General features: G+C 43.0%; 1 protein-coding gene across 2 annotated transcripts in view; it reads left to right on the top strand.

The window, feature by feature from the left end:
• Nucleotides 1-15,981, top strand: part of BMX (BMX non-receptor tyrosine kinase) — a 48,822-nt gene that overhangs the window by 26,225 nt on the left and 6,616 nt on the right. For both annotated transcript variants that reach the window (XM_045805068.2, XM_045805067.2), the window contains exons 10-16: nt 1,139-1,193; nt 2,427-2,506; nt 5,214-5,341; nt 7,411-7,485; nt 8,234-8,405; nt 11,929-12,145; nt 12,986-13,050. In XM_045805068.2, the coding sequence (XP_045661024.2) occupies nt 1,139-1,193; nt 2,427-2,506; nt 5,214-5,341; nt 7,411-7,485; nt 8,234-8,405; nt 11,929-12,145; nt 12,986-13,050 (792 nt within the window). The remainder of the gene's footprint in view (nt 1-1,138; nt 1,194-2,426; nt 2,507-5,213; nt 5,342-7,410; nt 7,486-8,233; nt 8,406-11,928; nt 12,146-12,985; nt 13,051-15,981) is intronic.

Here is a 15,981-nt window from a genome sequence, read left to right as displayed (position 1 = left end):
GAGACTTTTAAGCTCATCAAACTTAACCCTCATCCTCATTTTGCAAATGGATAATTCCAGGAAGTTAGGTCTAGGATCTAGACCTCCAAGCTGGCTGGTGGCTCTTGCCACTCCACTGGCCTGCCGACCAGCTGGCACTCCCCCCCCCCAATTCTTCCTCACCCTTGGGTTCTTCTTTCCTCCTCGGGTGTTATCCTCTAGCTAGAGGGTCCTTGTAAGCCCCCAAACCCCTGCTCCATCCCACCTCACACCCTGTTCATTTCCTTAGTATGACATTCTGGCCAAAGCCAAAAGACTACAGACATTGTTGATCTCACATGAGAAACAACTCTGGGTGGGGCCTGTTGAGATCTACAAAGAAAGTAAGACGTGGTGCACTTAGCAAACTTAGTGAAAAAGGTAATATTTAAAGATCATGCCTGGCTGCCCCACATCATCTCTTTCTCGGGTTGCTGTAACTGTTACTGGCTTAATATAACCATAGAGACTTATCTATTGCTATCCTGCAAGTAAAAAATATTTGTTAGAAAAGCATTTGCTTTGGGTGCCTGGGTGGCTCAGTCAGTTAAGCATCTCCTTCAACTCAGGTCATGATCCCAGGGTCCTGGGATCGAGTCTTGCATTGGGCTATCTGCTCTGCAGGGAGTCTGCTTCTCTCCCCCTCTCTCTGTCTTTCATGAATAAATAAATAAAATCTTTTTAAAAATTGCTTTGAAAATAGATGCTATTAAGTGCGCTTCTATCAGATAACTAAAAGGAAAATATAGGGTTGGAAGGAACTTTTATCTTTGGCAACCCCAACTTTCCCACTGGAATATTCTTTCATTGGTCTCCTGTCCAGCTCTCGCTCAAAACAGTGACACATAGATCTTACAGATGGGCCCGAAGGAGGCCAGAGGTTCTTGAGTGTCCCCCACGTGAAACCAGATATGTAGGCTCTACCCCGGAATCATGCTTAGGTGGCAGAGACTCGGGGATTTGTAGTTGTGAAAAGCCCCTGGAAGGATTCTCTGGAGCAGTCAGGTTGGGAAATCGCTGATCGAAGCTGGTGCCTCATTGTACAGAGTAGAAAGTTGAGTGATCGGTCACGCGGTTACAAGTTATTAACTCGCATATACGCAATTCTTTCCCGTTGTAGCTGGTTTGCAGGTAACATCTCCCGGGCACAATCGGAGCAGTTACTGAGACAAAAGGTAAGCCATCTAGTCTTTAAAGTAGCCTCTAAGGATCCCTCTCGTTGGGCCCAGAGGGTAATGCCCTTACTTCTCACAGAAACCAGATCACTACTTATACAGGCAAGTGGTCAGAGAGGCAGCTGTCCTGCCCCTGGCTTACTAGTCCTTCACATGTAGCCACTTCCTCTGTTTTTCATTATCTCCTGCTGGGTAACACACCACTTCCAGATTTGGTGGTTTGAAACAAGATTTAGGAGTTCTCACCATTCCGTCCACGGGGTGCCACGGTTCTGCTCCGTGTGGCTGACGTGGGCTCCCTCACGGCCTGGTGATCCCAAGGCAGGGGTAGATGAGGACAAGGCCCGTCGTTCACCACCAGCACTGACGGAATTTCGGCTTTTGTCATGCCTGCTAATAACACCCTAATAGCCAAACCAGTCTCGTGGCCTAGCCCGGACCCGGTATGGGAGGGGACTGTGCAGGGCAAGAACAGAGACATGATTGACTGGAGGCCATCTATGTAACAGCCTAGCTCAACTCTGTCCCTGCTCAGGAGCGCCTAAACCGGAGTCCAGCAAGTGTAATAGGGAATACCTCTACCCGAGTTTGTTTCGAAATTGGCATGGAATTAACAGAAGCAAACTCTTTCCACCTGCAAAACTGACGCCATGATACATTTCGACCCTAGTAAAACACACGGGGGATTTCTTTGAGGGGTACTAGTGAGAACGTGACCACGTCACCACCTAAGTCGGTATCTTGTCACATTGTCACATTCATAGCTTATTATCTGCTCTTTCTGAATCTGGATCTGCTCGGAATTAGCGCAAGTCATTAAGAAGACAAGTTGAGCATGGAACTTTAACAAATGATTTGTTCTACATCTTTGGTTTTCTAATACCTTCCAAGGTATCATATTCTATGGCGATAGGTGGTTCTAAGTGTTATTTCTGAAAGATTTAAATATCAGGTTTGCACAAATACAAAACAGAGAAAATTATCCGAGAGGGTTAAAAACTAAGTGGAGAGGGAGAGTCAAAGCACACCGGGTAGGTCTCTCAAAACTAAGTGAGAAAAGGAGAAAAGCTGAACCATGGGTCCCCCTCTGTGCCAGCTGTTGGCTGACCTGGGCTGTCAATAACATTTAAAGTGAATCGAAAAGATCCATTTCCCTCCCACCTACCAGGAAAAATAGTTTTCAAGAATAATGAAAATGTTTTCTGTTCCTTCCACTCCTTCCTTCCTTTCCAGGGAAAAGAAGGTGCATTTATGGTTAGAAATTCCCGCCAGGTGGGAATGTACACGGTGTCCTTATTTAGCAGGGCTATGAAGTAAGTATGACATGGATTTCTTTCTTTTATCTTTTGTGTATGTCCTTTGAATACGCTGGCCATTTAGTCACTTTTGGGGATAAGACACCATCTTTAAACTCTGGCATTTTGGATCAAAGGATTTCTGTTGAACGTGACCGTTCAATAGTTGCCTTGCCCACCCAGCCCGGACTCTGAGAGCTCGTTCTCCGGGGGAGCCTCTTCTGCCCAGGCAGCAGCGGAGTGCCCAGCGCACAGCATGCCTCAGTAAACACGTGTTAAAGGAATCTTGAGTTGTTCCCCTTGACTTGGTCCTAAGTCTAGAAAGAGAGAAAAAGCGCAAGGGAGCCTGGCCACTCTTGGCCTGAGCCACTGGCCGAGCTGAGAAACCTACCCCAGTGTCTGGTTTTAGTCAGTCTCTCCATTAGGGGCAGAGCTAGCAGAAGGTTGAATCAGTGTATCTGCGTTCCCAGGTAGCTTCTTTCCGGGGTGCTGTCCTCTTTGTGTGATGAAGAGCTCTGGCTTGAAGCTGCACCTTGGGGTCCAACTCCTGACGCTTCCATTTCAAGGCTTTAGGACCCTGAGCAAGGTTCTTAACCTCTGGGCCTCAGCTTCCCCATGTGAAAAGGAGAAATAGCAGTGACTATTATGTGCTATGGATGAATGAGTTAATTCACGGGGTGGATCACCATAGCGCCCGGCCCAGAGTAAGCGCTTAATGCACGAATAGCGATTACTATTAGAGTTGTTGTTATTGTGAAGGGGCGAGTCTGGGCGCTGCACTCCCCCGCCCTAACACCCAGGCTCATCCGATACCCCAGTCACCACCTGCAAGTCACCGTCGCTGACAGCAGGATCCTCTGCCAGAGTTTTACAAGCCGCTTTCCCATTGGCTGCTAGCTCTTTTGTTCCTTCTAATCATCCCACGAAGCAAATAGGAAAGCTGTTTTTACTGGCACCATTTTACGGATGAGAGGTTAGAGGTCCCACCAGTGCTCACGAGGACGCACCCAGCACGTTCATCAGTGACCGACTTGCAGTCGGGCCTTTCCCAGCAGAGTTCATGTTCCTTCGACCACATTCCTGCGTCTGTGTTGAGACCCCCAGTGTTCTGAGATAGGAATCCGGCCAAATCGTGACTAGGACCATTTGAGAAAAATATTTCTACTAAAAATAGTTCTTTTACTGGTTGGATGGCGTGACCCTGTGCCTTGCTGCTGCCTCCATGTATACCCTACCCTTGGCACCTATAGATATGTGGTAATAATGAGTGATTAAAAGGTTATTTTATTTTGAGAAATTGTTTATGGAGTATCTACCTCCAATCTGAGAGACTAGGATGTGCCCCAAGCAGTGACCTGGCATTTTCCAGTGCAGGAAGCCACATCCCCGGCACAGCTCATGGACCAGGAAGAACCAGGGCCAAAGACCTGCCTCACTGAGTACTGAGAGCTCTGTGACCCTCTGGCCCCGCAGTTTCAGCGAAAGCTGGTATCAGAAGTCTTCCTAGTCAAGATCCTTGACACCAGGTTTATTTTTGAAGGTGGCCAGGGAGAAAAAAACAGCAAATAGATAAGGAATCAAATGAAAATAATCCACATTCATGACTATGGAAGCCTTCTTTATGAAACATCATCAACGGGCTTGAATGAATTTCATGCTGAGACCAAGAACAAAGTAGCCGTTTGCAACAAGAAGACACCCCTTTCCCTTTTTATAGTTGCAATTTTAACTAGGCTGGCATTACAGCGATGACAATTTATCAACAGTTTCTTATGCGCCAAGCATGGTGCGAACTGCTAGATAGAAAATAGCATCCCATCTTTGTAACCACCAAATGCGGTTAGCTAGCAAGCGGAAGTGGACACCAAGCCCAGATCTTGACTGCTAGGCCACACTCTAAAATCGAAGACAGGCATATTATTCCTGATTAGCCCAAATCGATGTGCATCAATTCACCACTATCTTCCAAAAGTAGAGTAACGAGAAAAACATGCTTTATCTGGAAAAGGTACAAGTTCACGTGAGGAATTAAAGGACATCCCCACCCATCTCATCTTGCAGGCTCCACTCTCCCAAAGAGCCTCCCATCCATGCTCTGGGTGAAACACCCACAGCCTAGTCACCTTTGTCTCCCATATTTTAATCTTCATTATTATCCTGAAAGAGAATTGGTGTTCAGAATAATGATCTTGAAGGACTACAGTGCTCCCATCATCAAAGGAAGATTCCAGTTTTAGACTGGCTAAGGGAGGAACAGTGCAGAAAGTTGGAATTTTATTGTACATGAATTCTGTATGGGCACAAAGGTGATGCTGAGTTCAGAGAGGAGCCCTCTTCCATAATTACCAACTGTCGTGGATAGCTCTAGAAAAACATCAGATGTCAAGACTGAGAAACCCTCTCTGACTTCCCTCTCCAAAATTTGCGAATGCATCTAAATTATTATTTAACCATTGTTGAATCAAGCTTCAATTGATAATTAAAATCATTCTAGGGGCACCTGGGTGGCTCAGTTGGTTAAGCATCCAACTCCTGATTTGGGCTCAGTCATGACCTCAGGGTCCTGGGATCGAGTCCCATGTCAGACCCAGCATTCAGCGGAGATCCTGCTTGAGAATTCTCTCTCTCCTTCTCCCTCTGCCCTTCCCCCTGCACACTGTCTCTCCCAAATAAATAAATAAATCTTAAAAAAAAAGACATTCTAACATTCTTTCTTCCTTACTAGTGATAAAAAAGGAACTGTCAAGCATTACCACGTACATACAAATGCTGAGAACAAATTGTACCTGGCGGAAAACTACTGTTTTGATTCTATTCCAAAGCTTATTCACTATCATCAACACAATTCAGCAGGTAATTTATTTCAGTTTTTCTTTTATGGGTCCTTGTTGATAAATATCAATTTCCTTGGATACTACCGATCCTCCTAATATTCTTAATGTTATCTGGAACTGTGAAAATGGGAATAAAAACGCTCTCAAGCCACACACCTGTTGTGATTTTTAGCCTACATTTCCTGGAATATAATATTACATATGCTCTAAAATGCCAGAAAAATGAAGCAGAGTAAGCTGAGCGACTTAGAAGTAGAGATTCTCTTTATAAAAATATTTGCAGTCTTTTTCTGCCCATAGAAATAAGTTGAGGACAAAATTCACACATTATAGAAATGTTTATCGTTGGAGAGAGAACCTCCATGGACAAGTTGCTGTCTGTTCTGAATTTTTTTCTATGCCAATAGCGACACTTATTTATTATGTAATACTATTAAATTATATATGTGTATGTATGCGCGTTATATTTTTACAGAGCTGAGACCGTTCCACACATACTACTTTTCGGCTTGCTTTCTATATTCAGCATGTCTTAGGGGTCTTTCCATGCAAATACATATAGCTTACGGTCTATTTAAGAGTTACATAGACTTATATTGTAGAATTGCTCCATAATTCGTTCACCTAACCCCTGTATTGATTAGTGGTTGGATGGCATACAGCGTTGTCACATTATAATCAATGTTTCAGTGCACAGGCCAGTACACGTGGCTCTGTGCACCTGTATGGGTGTTTCTGTAGCCAAATTCCCTAGAAGTGGAATTTCTAAGATAATGGTTAAGAAGATTTAAAACGTAGACATTTTCAAATGCTTCGCAGAGATGTGCACTCCCGCCAACGGCAATCTCCTTCATCCTCACCAACACTGGGTACTATTACTCTTTTTAGATTTTGCCTAATTGGCCCGTGAAACTGTATATAGCAATCCCTTCTAATGGAAGCGGGAACTCACCTGGTGTGGTGATCATTTCACGGTATATACGTGTGTCAGATCATCACACTGTATACCTTTAAAGTTACGTATGGCCATAACATCTCAATTTGCTTAGAAAAAAATTATAAAAAGAAAATCTCCTCTAAATGCCTTTTCTAGATGAGTGCCGCTTATGGGCAGTGACTGGACGGATTTCCCACAGTAAGTAAACATGAGCTGTGGGCTCAGCATCAAATCTGTGCAAGTCCGTCTGAGCTGATTACACGCACACAGGGGAGCTAGCCTTACTCGTGGCTTTGAGTTTGGTTCCTACTTGTGTTTCTCCTTTGTCCTAATTTCCTCAATTGTATTTTTTAACCTCTAGCACTTCAAAAGTACCCTCAAAAGGGGCTGTATAAACAAACATCTCCAAGTAGAATGATTCCACTCCAGAGGATGCATGAGAAACTCCACAGGGTATAGAAAGAAAACATTAAAATCTTTCTTTAGATTTTCCTCAAAATCTCCTTTAGTTTTCTACTGCGAGTGTATTTTATGATTCACATAAGGAATCAATACAGCAGCCATCGTACGCACGCATTTCGGAGGAGGGAGCTAATTTTTTTTTCTGATTAAAGATTTGGGATTTAAAACATTTGGAGACCACTCATATAAAAAGTAAAGAAATATATAGAAAAAGGAAGGAGAGAAAAAGGACATGTGTGACAGTTCCCAGGACTTGGAAAATATCAAATTCTTAAAAATCGAGTGGTTTGCCTTTTATTTTGTGCCCTTCTGTACTGTTTGGGTGGTTTTTTTTTTTTTTTTAACCAGATGTATGTGCTGTGTGTATGTGTATTTAAATACAGGACTATAAAAAGATAGAACAAATGAAAGATTCCATCGAACAACTAATTTCATCGTATTTTTAAAAATCACATAAAGCTGTTCTACTCTTTTGCTTTTTGCTTTACATTGAGCTCGTTAGTCAAGTCAAGCAAATCAATTACAGCTACAGGGTGAATGGGGTCAGGATGGATCTCCTGTCTCCGTCACGACAGCCTGAGCTCTGTGCTTTTCCGGCTCCTCTGGAAAGAGCACAAGCAGAAGTGTGACCCGGTGTGATGCCATGTGGTGTCATGTGATGTGATGATATGGTGCTGATTCCATTGCAGGCATGATCACACGACTCCGCCACCCTGTGTCGACCAAGGCCAACAAGGTTCCCGTCTCCGTGTCCTTGGGAAGTGGTACGGACGCACACCTGGGCTCTTAAACTCCATTTCCCACCATTTCTGGTTAAAAAATTATATGTATATATTTACTTAAAAAAAAAAAAAGAAGAAGGAAGACCGGAAGGAGGTCCTTATTCAGATTGTGTCTGGGGGGGCTTCAGCAGTAACATGTTTGTTCATTTTCTTAAGAAAAAAACCAAAAACCAAAAACCTTTTCTGTCCTCCTGACCTAACTCTGTAATCTCCTCAGCCTTACCAAAAAGACTGTCAAATTTGTCCTCTTACTAGATCCAGTCATCAGCCTCTAGAACCCCATTGCCTGTCCTTTCCTTCTTCCTGCTTCTGTGCCTGCTCAGGGGAGCCCGTTTTCAACCTTGTGTATTTAGGATCATGACATCCACCCAGATCACAGTTTAGTTTGCTTTATAAGAAAATGCTAATGATTTTTTTACCAAGCTAAGAGCATTGAGCATGTCTTGACACCAGGCGTTTCCAAGATGCCTCTGGGTGACAGAGTGTTCTAAGACTTTTGTCAGGAACTATAGCTGCTTCGAGAACAATATTGTCCTGGGGGCATTATCATGTGGCCAAATAGGTCATAAGACCACATCACGAAGGATTTTTTAAGTGATCAGCTTAAAATAAAAAGTCTTGCTGTTCTTCATATTGTCAATATGAAACTCATTGAAGGAATCACTTGGGAAGCTGTCAGCCCCAAAGCCTTCTATCCTCATCCTAAAGAGTTTCTGTCTTGCCTTATTAGGAATATGGGAACTGAAAAGAGAAGAGCTTACCCTCCTGAAGGAGTTGGGAAGCGGTCAGTTTGGAGTGGTCCATCTGGGCAAGTGGAAGGGACAGTATGATGTTGCCATTAAGATGATCAAGGAGGGTTCCATGTCAGAAGATGAATTCTTCCAGGAGGCCCAGACCATGATGTAAGTTTCTTCTGAGCCGTGGCAGTTTGGCCCTTACGATGGCGGGACGTTCATGCTGTATATATATATGGACTGGTCTGTCCCTAACATTTGCAAGGCCTAGAACAAGAGCCCGCATATCATAGGTATACTCAGAAGTTATAAATCAAGCTGACACCCTGTTAAATAAAATCATCTCTATGCTCCTACTTTGAGAAGTACACCTCTGTAACAACCTGAGAGGCCATACTCAAGTTTAGAATTCTCAAGACTCTTTAGAGAAACCAGCCTCTGGCCTATATCCCCCGCCTCCCCAATCAGCTCTACCCCTCTCCTTTCTGCCCAGCTCCCTCTGTGTCCCCCACAAACAACTCTCTGTCAGCTAAGGATCTTGGTTAGGGGTTGACACACCAATAGCATGGTTCACTCTTAGGGGGACTGGCCCAGGAAGGGTCCACCTGGGTCCTGGAAGAGGCCTCATGACTATGTGGAGAGGGGATTTCGGGGTCCTGGCACCCCAAGGTGACCAAGAAAAAGGGATGCATGGGTTCTAAGCAGACATGTCCTTGCCCTTTGGGGAGGTGCATGGTGGGTTGAGGAAAAGAGTGGGACCCTGTAAAGAACACGCCCAAGGGCAGGAGCCTCTGGTGGCCAGGACTAGGGCAATACTGAAAACCAATGCCCTATGGACAATACCCTTTTCCTTCCCGGCACATTCAATACAGTCTGACAGAATCCCTTCTCACCCTACATCTTTCCTCATCTGATAAATGAAGATACCCTTCCTAACAGGCCTTAGCTCCAAACACAGTCTTCAGTGCAGATGTGTTCTTTCTCTCTGAGCCTGCTTACTCGCATGCACTCACTTTCTCCCTCTCCTTCTTCCGGCCCCCTCTTTTCTATGTAAGTACAAAGAATCATTTTAATGATTCTACCTCTTCTTGTAAGCATGGTGAATCAGACTTTGAAAGGTGACCGACCATCCAGGTTTGCCTGAGACTTCCCTACTTTTGCACTGAAAGGCCTGTGATCCAGGGACCCCTCAGTGCCAGGCCAACTGGGACAGCTGGTCATCCTACCTTTAGGGAACTAATCAACATGATATGAAAAACAATGCCATAGCAGGACTTTGATCAAAGATTTGTTGAAATCACAAATCCTACCCTGCTGCAGAGTAATGATACCTAAAATTTTTTTAAACACTTACGTAGTATTTACAGACATCTCTCTGAGCACTTTATAAATATTAATGCACTCAGTCCTCCTAAGAAGCCTAGGAGGGATATACCATTGTTATCTGTGTTTTATAGGAAATGGAAGCACAGAAATGTTAAGTAATGGGCCTAAGGTCAGCAAGCTAGTAAACGTGGCAGACATTCCAGTCCATTTCCTTAGTCATTCTTTTGTGAGGACCAAAGGTACCAGGAGAGTCAGAACAATCACTTTGACCTCTGCACTTGCTTTATTGCTGTGATGTCACCATCTTGAAATTCTTTTTTTTTTTAAAGATTTATTTATTTATTTTGAGAGAGAGAGAGGGGAGGGGAGGGGCAGAGGGAGAGGGAGAGTTTCAAGCAGACTCCCCACTGAGCGTGGAGCCTGATGTGGGGCTCAATCTCATGACCCTGAGGTCAGGACCTGAGCCAAAATTAAGAGTCAGATGCTCAACCAACTGAGACACCCGGGCGCCCCATCGTTTTGAAATTCTTAATAATTCTTAAATAAGGATCCCTGCATTTTCATTTCATACCAGTCCCTGCAAATTATGTAGCCTGTCCTGCCTTTGGCAATTATACGGTCATAAAACTGAGGAGGAGACCCGTGATGTCCTCCTTCTGCAGGACAGAAAAATCTAGCAGAAACTCCCTTAGGCTCACAGTGTACCCCGTGTCATGGTGTAACTTTAAAACATATATATATTTTTTGCTATTAGAGGGCTGGTAATCACACAGAATCATAAAAAGTCATTAATAAATCACCTAGTCATAAAGAAGGAGGTCAAACTGGACCCTGAGGGGAGAATGTTACAGCTCAGCTCTGATGGTCATATTGAGGCCTATCACATGGGCAGTGTCAGTTGTCATGGTGTTCCCACCACGTGGCCCCTGGACAGTGACTGAATTTACTCAAGGGACAGCTTTTTTGGGTGACGGATCTTTGTCCCACCACTAGCTTTCCCTCTGCGGGAGAAATGCTGAGTTCCAGGCCATTATCTAAAATGGCTGAAAGAGGCATAACCAAGCTCATAGCCTTGAGCAACCTGATAAGGCATGCCGCTAAACTAAGAAGGAAGGAAAATAACGATTTAAATAGTTATAACTATTTAACTACAACTATAGAAATAACTATTTAATAAATGCTCATTAAAAAAATTCTAAAATCGACATGCTAGCTTTAAATTTACTTTACAGGGGCGCCTGGGTGGGTCAGTCATTAAGTGTCTGCCTTCAGCTCAGGTCATGATCCCAGCGTTCTGGGATTGAGCCCCGCGTCGGGCTCCCTGCTCAGTGAGAAGCCTGCTTCTCCCTCTCCCACTCCCCCTGTTTGTGTTCCCTCTCTCGCTGTCTCTCTCTCTCTGTCAAATAAATAAAATCTTAAAAAAAAACTTTGAAAATAAATTTACTTTACACATCAGAAAAGAATCAGCCTGTAAATTGATCAATTACATGGACAAATGGATGAATACCGTAATAGCAGAGTGTCCATCTGTCATGACCTACCAGAAGGGCTATGTCAGGTGGTTACTATTTTTAAATTTATTATTGAAAGATAATATGGGGAGCCTGGGTGGCTCAGTCGGTCAAATGTTGGACTCGTGATTTCAGCTCAGGTTGTGATCTCAGGGTAATGGGATCGAGCCCCGTGTAGGGCTCCGCGCGGGGAGTCTGCTTGCGATTTTCTCTCTCCTTCTCCCTCTGCCCTTCCCCCCACTTGCGTGCTCTCTCTAAAATAAATAAATCTTAAGAAAAAGAAAAAGAGAAAGATAATGTAACAATAATGTGAAATGAATTTTTTTAAAAAAGAAAGAAAAATCATGGCTAATCTCACTTCCCTAACATGGCAACTACTGTCATTTTTCCTGCACCTTTCATATTCTGATACAATTGTTTTTTGAGAAGGAAGTGTTTGGACTTCACAACTGAGAAAGTTAGCTGCTTTGAAATGGAAGCGATTGCCTTTAGTGTGTAGCTAGCTTCCTCCCAATCAGTCACAGAGGTTCTCTAGATGCCAGGAGGCTAAACGCGAGTTCTGAGGCAAAGGACCATCGCTTTGCCGATTCTCTGTAGGACAGGCGAACACAGTCCCCGCATCTGCCGAATTGCTGTTGGGGTTGCTAATGTTTACTAGCAGGCAGCTTTTTTTTTTCCCCTTCCAAGGCTGATGTTCCCAGAATAAAATCCACAACTTTTCCCTCTCTTTCTCTGTTCAAGTAGGAGGGGGGAAATCAAAACAGGCAAAAATCTGAGAGTGATTCTTGTTCAGGACATCTGGAGAATGGAGTGTGCAAATTTAGTACTGATCTTTGAGAATCTGTTGTTTCCAGGAAACTCAGCCATCCCAAGCTGGTGAAATTCTACGGAGTGTGTTCAAAGAAATACCCCATATACATAGTGACTGAGTATATTACCAACGGCTGCTTGCTTAATTACCTGAAGAGTCACGGAAAAGGACTTGAAACCTCCCAGCTCTTAGAAATGTGCTATGATGTGTGTGAAGGCATGGCCTTCTTGGAAAGCCACCAGTTCATACACAGGGACTTGGTAAGCAAAGCCCCTGGACCCTCAGAGCAAGCAAGGGATCCAGAGTCCCCGCCTCCAGGGCTGGGGCCCTTGGGAAGGCCGGCAACGAGGGCATCTCCACTTGTACTTTGCTCGCTTGTGACTTGCTCAAGCACATGACACTTTTGTAATAAAAACCACAATTTCAAAATAAAATATTTGCAGTACAGAAAGAGGAGAAGAAGCCATCACGATTTATGTAGCTGTGTTGTGGTATGGAGGAAAACAGATAAAAAGGAAAAACTTGGGACATTTTAGTGTGTCTCACAAGCATGAAATCCTAGTTGACCTTTACTCCAGGAAGGGCTTAGTGCCAAAGCAGTCAATGAATACGGTAACTGAGAAAGAACCAGAAGGAAATGAAATTTGTGTGTGTCTTTGGTTCAGGGTGGGAGTGGGGAGCGTTCTGTTTGGTAGGCACTGCTATCTACCTTTAGAGATTTTCTTGTGCCCAACAGCAAACATGCCATGCGTGCTAGGCCAGCATTTATGCCTTCAAAGTGCCAGTGGTGGAGAAGGGACCCCTAGAAATAACTTTTCCCTTCTTGCTGACAAGCGGCGGTTCCGTGTTTAATGTGTAATACCCTTCATGCTGTTTGACAAGGGTGGATGCTTGCGTGAAAATCCTGATGGGAGCACAGTTTCATTTTGAAAAATTGAGAATTGCAAAGGAAAAAAAGACAACTTCTCAGCATTTGGGGTTTTGATAAGCGATCTTGGATTTTGTGAGAACTCTGCCAGAGAGAAGGAAAATCTTGGATTCTGATGTGGGGAGATTCTTGGCCACTTTTACTACTTGGTAATTTTGTTTTTCCTCCAAAGGCGGCTCGGAACTGTTTGGTAGACAGTGATCTCTCCGTGAAAGTGTCTGACTTTGGAATGACGAGGTAAGCCAGCTCCAGCTCCAAAGGGCAAGCTGTGAAATTTGGGGGTTTCCATTCACATCTAATGCCAGCAGAATGGTGGGCCTTGCGGCGACAGGGAACTTGCTCTGAATTGGGGCTTTTGAAACCTGGATTCCCTCCCCACACTACCTCTGACCACCTAGCAATCATGTTTTGTCTCATTTCTTCACCTGGAAGATGGGGTTGTTCTTCAGAAAGTATCCAAAGTCCCTTTTCATTCTTTCAAAACTCTGATAGATATTTTTTAAATTTATAAACAAATTCCATGAAAGAATAACATTAATTTAAAAATATATTATTTATATTTAAATATTAATAAATTAGGCAATATATAATTGTGTATTATATATAATTAACTATATATAATTACATTAAAGTATATATTATATAATTTAAATCATATATAATTATATATAAAATTTATACATATAAACTTATATATAAATTATATATAAAATTATATAATTATAAATTATATATTAAATAAACATTAATAAATATCCAAATGTAACATGTTATAGTCAGATTATTAAGATAACTATGTTTTATATAGATATTTTTTAAGTCAATGAAGTCTCCTTTAGCCCTTTCTGTTTGTCTCTTAATATTCATTCAAATAGGCATAGCATTAACACTAGGAAAGTTTTTGTTGTCATGTCATTAAATTTTCTGTATCACCAGGTAAGGCGTGAGAGTAGACTTTGAAATTCTCTTAGCTGGCATTCTATCAGCACTTCATGATTTAGAGAAATTATTTTATGATAGCAGTTTAAAAGAGTCTTCCATTTTCTTTATTCTGGAAGCCTCAGAGCCAGCGTTCATGGTTTTACGTGGGAAACGAGGATGCACACGTCGACCTTCCCCCTCCACAAACATTTACTGAGTACCCGCATGGTGCCGAGGCCTTGTGGGAGATACTGATATGAACGGGGTGGTCCCTGCCCTTAAAATGATCAGCTTCGTCCAGAGAGCAAGTAGACGTCGACACTGAGACCAAATACAGCTATAAAGTTGTGTCAGTTCAACAGAAACTCATGTAATTCTCAGGAGGAATAGTGTAGGTTCGAAGAGGTCTGGAGAGTTGACTAAGGCTAGCTCTGTATTCGGCATATGTAGCCCTGCAACTCCGTAAGAGGATCTGGGTTTTTTAAATTTATTTATGTATTTTTTGAGTAAGCTCTACGCCCAACGTGAGGCTCAAACTCACTACCCCGCGATCGAGAGTCACGTGCTCCTCCGACTGAGCTGGAGTTGCCCCCAGGAGGATCTGTTTTTTAAGTCTTCTCCAAAAGTCACTATCGGGAAATACTCCTCTTCTGGGACACCTCCACATTGTCAAGATGTCCCTTGAGCTGTGTGCTACTTGCCATCGCTCCAACCACCATCCATCGAGTCTCGTACGCCCACCCTCTGGACGTGTAGCTCTCTGAGTGTGAGAGAAAGAGCTGCTCACAGCTTCACAGGGCGGGGAGAAGCCCCTAGGACAGGCAAACGGATCCCCACCTTTTTCTCAAAGTGGGAATATTGGCTGTTACGCCAGCATCCAGGGGACATACTGTCAAGTTCTTTGTAGCTTAGGAAAAGGGAGACACAAGGTCTTGCTCTGAATAAGGAGTCCTGGAGGCCAGGCACCAGGCCCTGCTGGTCATGAAGTCCTGTGGTGCCACCATTCGGAAGCCTGTCACTTCACTTGATCGTGATACTCTGAAGGAAGGTGTAAGCCATGAGCAGGACCCAGTGCCAGGGTAGTTTCTGGGTGTCTTGTGGTGTCTAGAGGAGCTGAGAGGGTCTGGGAGAAGGAGGTATGGAAGGTGTGTCATGTAATCCTGTGAAAGTGTAATTTATTATTGCTATTAATATTTCTATTCTATTCATATATTAAATAAATATTAATATATTAATATAAATATTTCAAAGAATGATTTTCAAAACCAGATTTTTCTGCCACTTAAAATCATAGTAAATATCTCTAATACGTTTTTGGTGTGTAAAATTTTCCCACAAAGTATATCCAAAATTTCAGTTTCCATAATTTTCCTTTTCCTTTTCTTTTGAAGATTTATTATTTATTTTGGAGAGAGAAAGCGAGAGCAAGTGGGGGGAGGAGCAGAGGGAAAGGGAGAGAGAATCCCAAGCAGACTCCCTATTGAGCCCCGAGCCAGACGTGGGGCTCAATTCCACGACCCTGACATCACAACCTGAGCCGAAGCCAAGACTGAGCTACCCACGCACCCCTCATTTTCCTTTTTTCTTAAGAGTCAGTATTTATTCACTTTTTTCTAGGCAAATATGTGGGGTTTCCCTCTATTAGTTATAGAAATACTATACGCTTATTATAAGAAATATAGCAGTAACATATAAAGTAAATAGTAGAATCTACCCCCTGCCCCTTCACCTTGTTATCAGCACTAGGAGTAACTATTGCTAACACATTCAATAGATGTCCTTTCATACCTCATCCCTAAGTATACCCAATCATATACACAAATATGTACATTTATTGTTTGTTCCCACAAAAATGGTGAAACTGGGGAGGGGGATTAAGGGGAGGACACTAACCTTGAGGAGCACTGAGTAATGTATGGAAGTGTTAAATCACTATAATGTACACCTGAAACTAATGGAACACTGTTAACTGGAATTAATTTTTTTAAATGGGATTACATTATATATATCTACTTTTGCATATATGCATTTTCTATGGGCATTTTTTAAACTTTTGGTAACGATAGAGCTATCTTCTCATAAACGGCCGCACGCTGTTCTACTGCATCGATGTGCTATAGCATATTTAATTGTTCTTCAACATGTAGACAGTGAGATTGCTTCTATTTTTATCATTATTATATAGTGCATATCCTTGAATATATATTTTTACGGTCTCGGTATCTCCAGAGGATATTGTCACTCATC

This window comes from Ursus americanus, chromosome X (genome assembly GCF_024610735.1).
Source record: "Ursus americanus isolate L20-20 chromosome X, mUrsAme1.1.p, whole genome shotgun sequence".
Taxonomy (NCBI): Eukaryota; Metazoa; Chordata; class Mammalia; order Carnivora; family Ursidae; genus Ursus; species Ursus americanus.
Note: the sequence above shows the minus strand (reverse complement) of the source record. Positions and strands in the feature narration are given on the sequence as shown.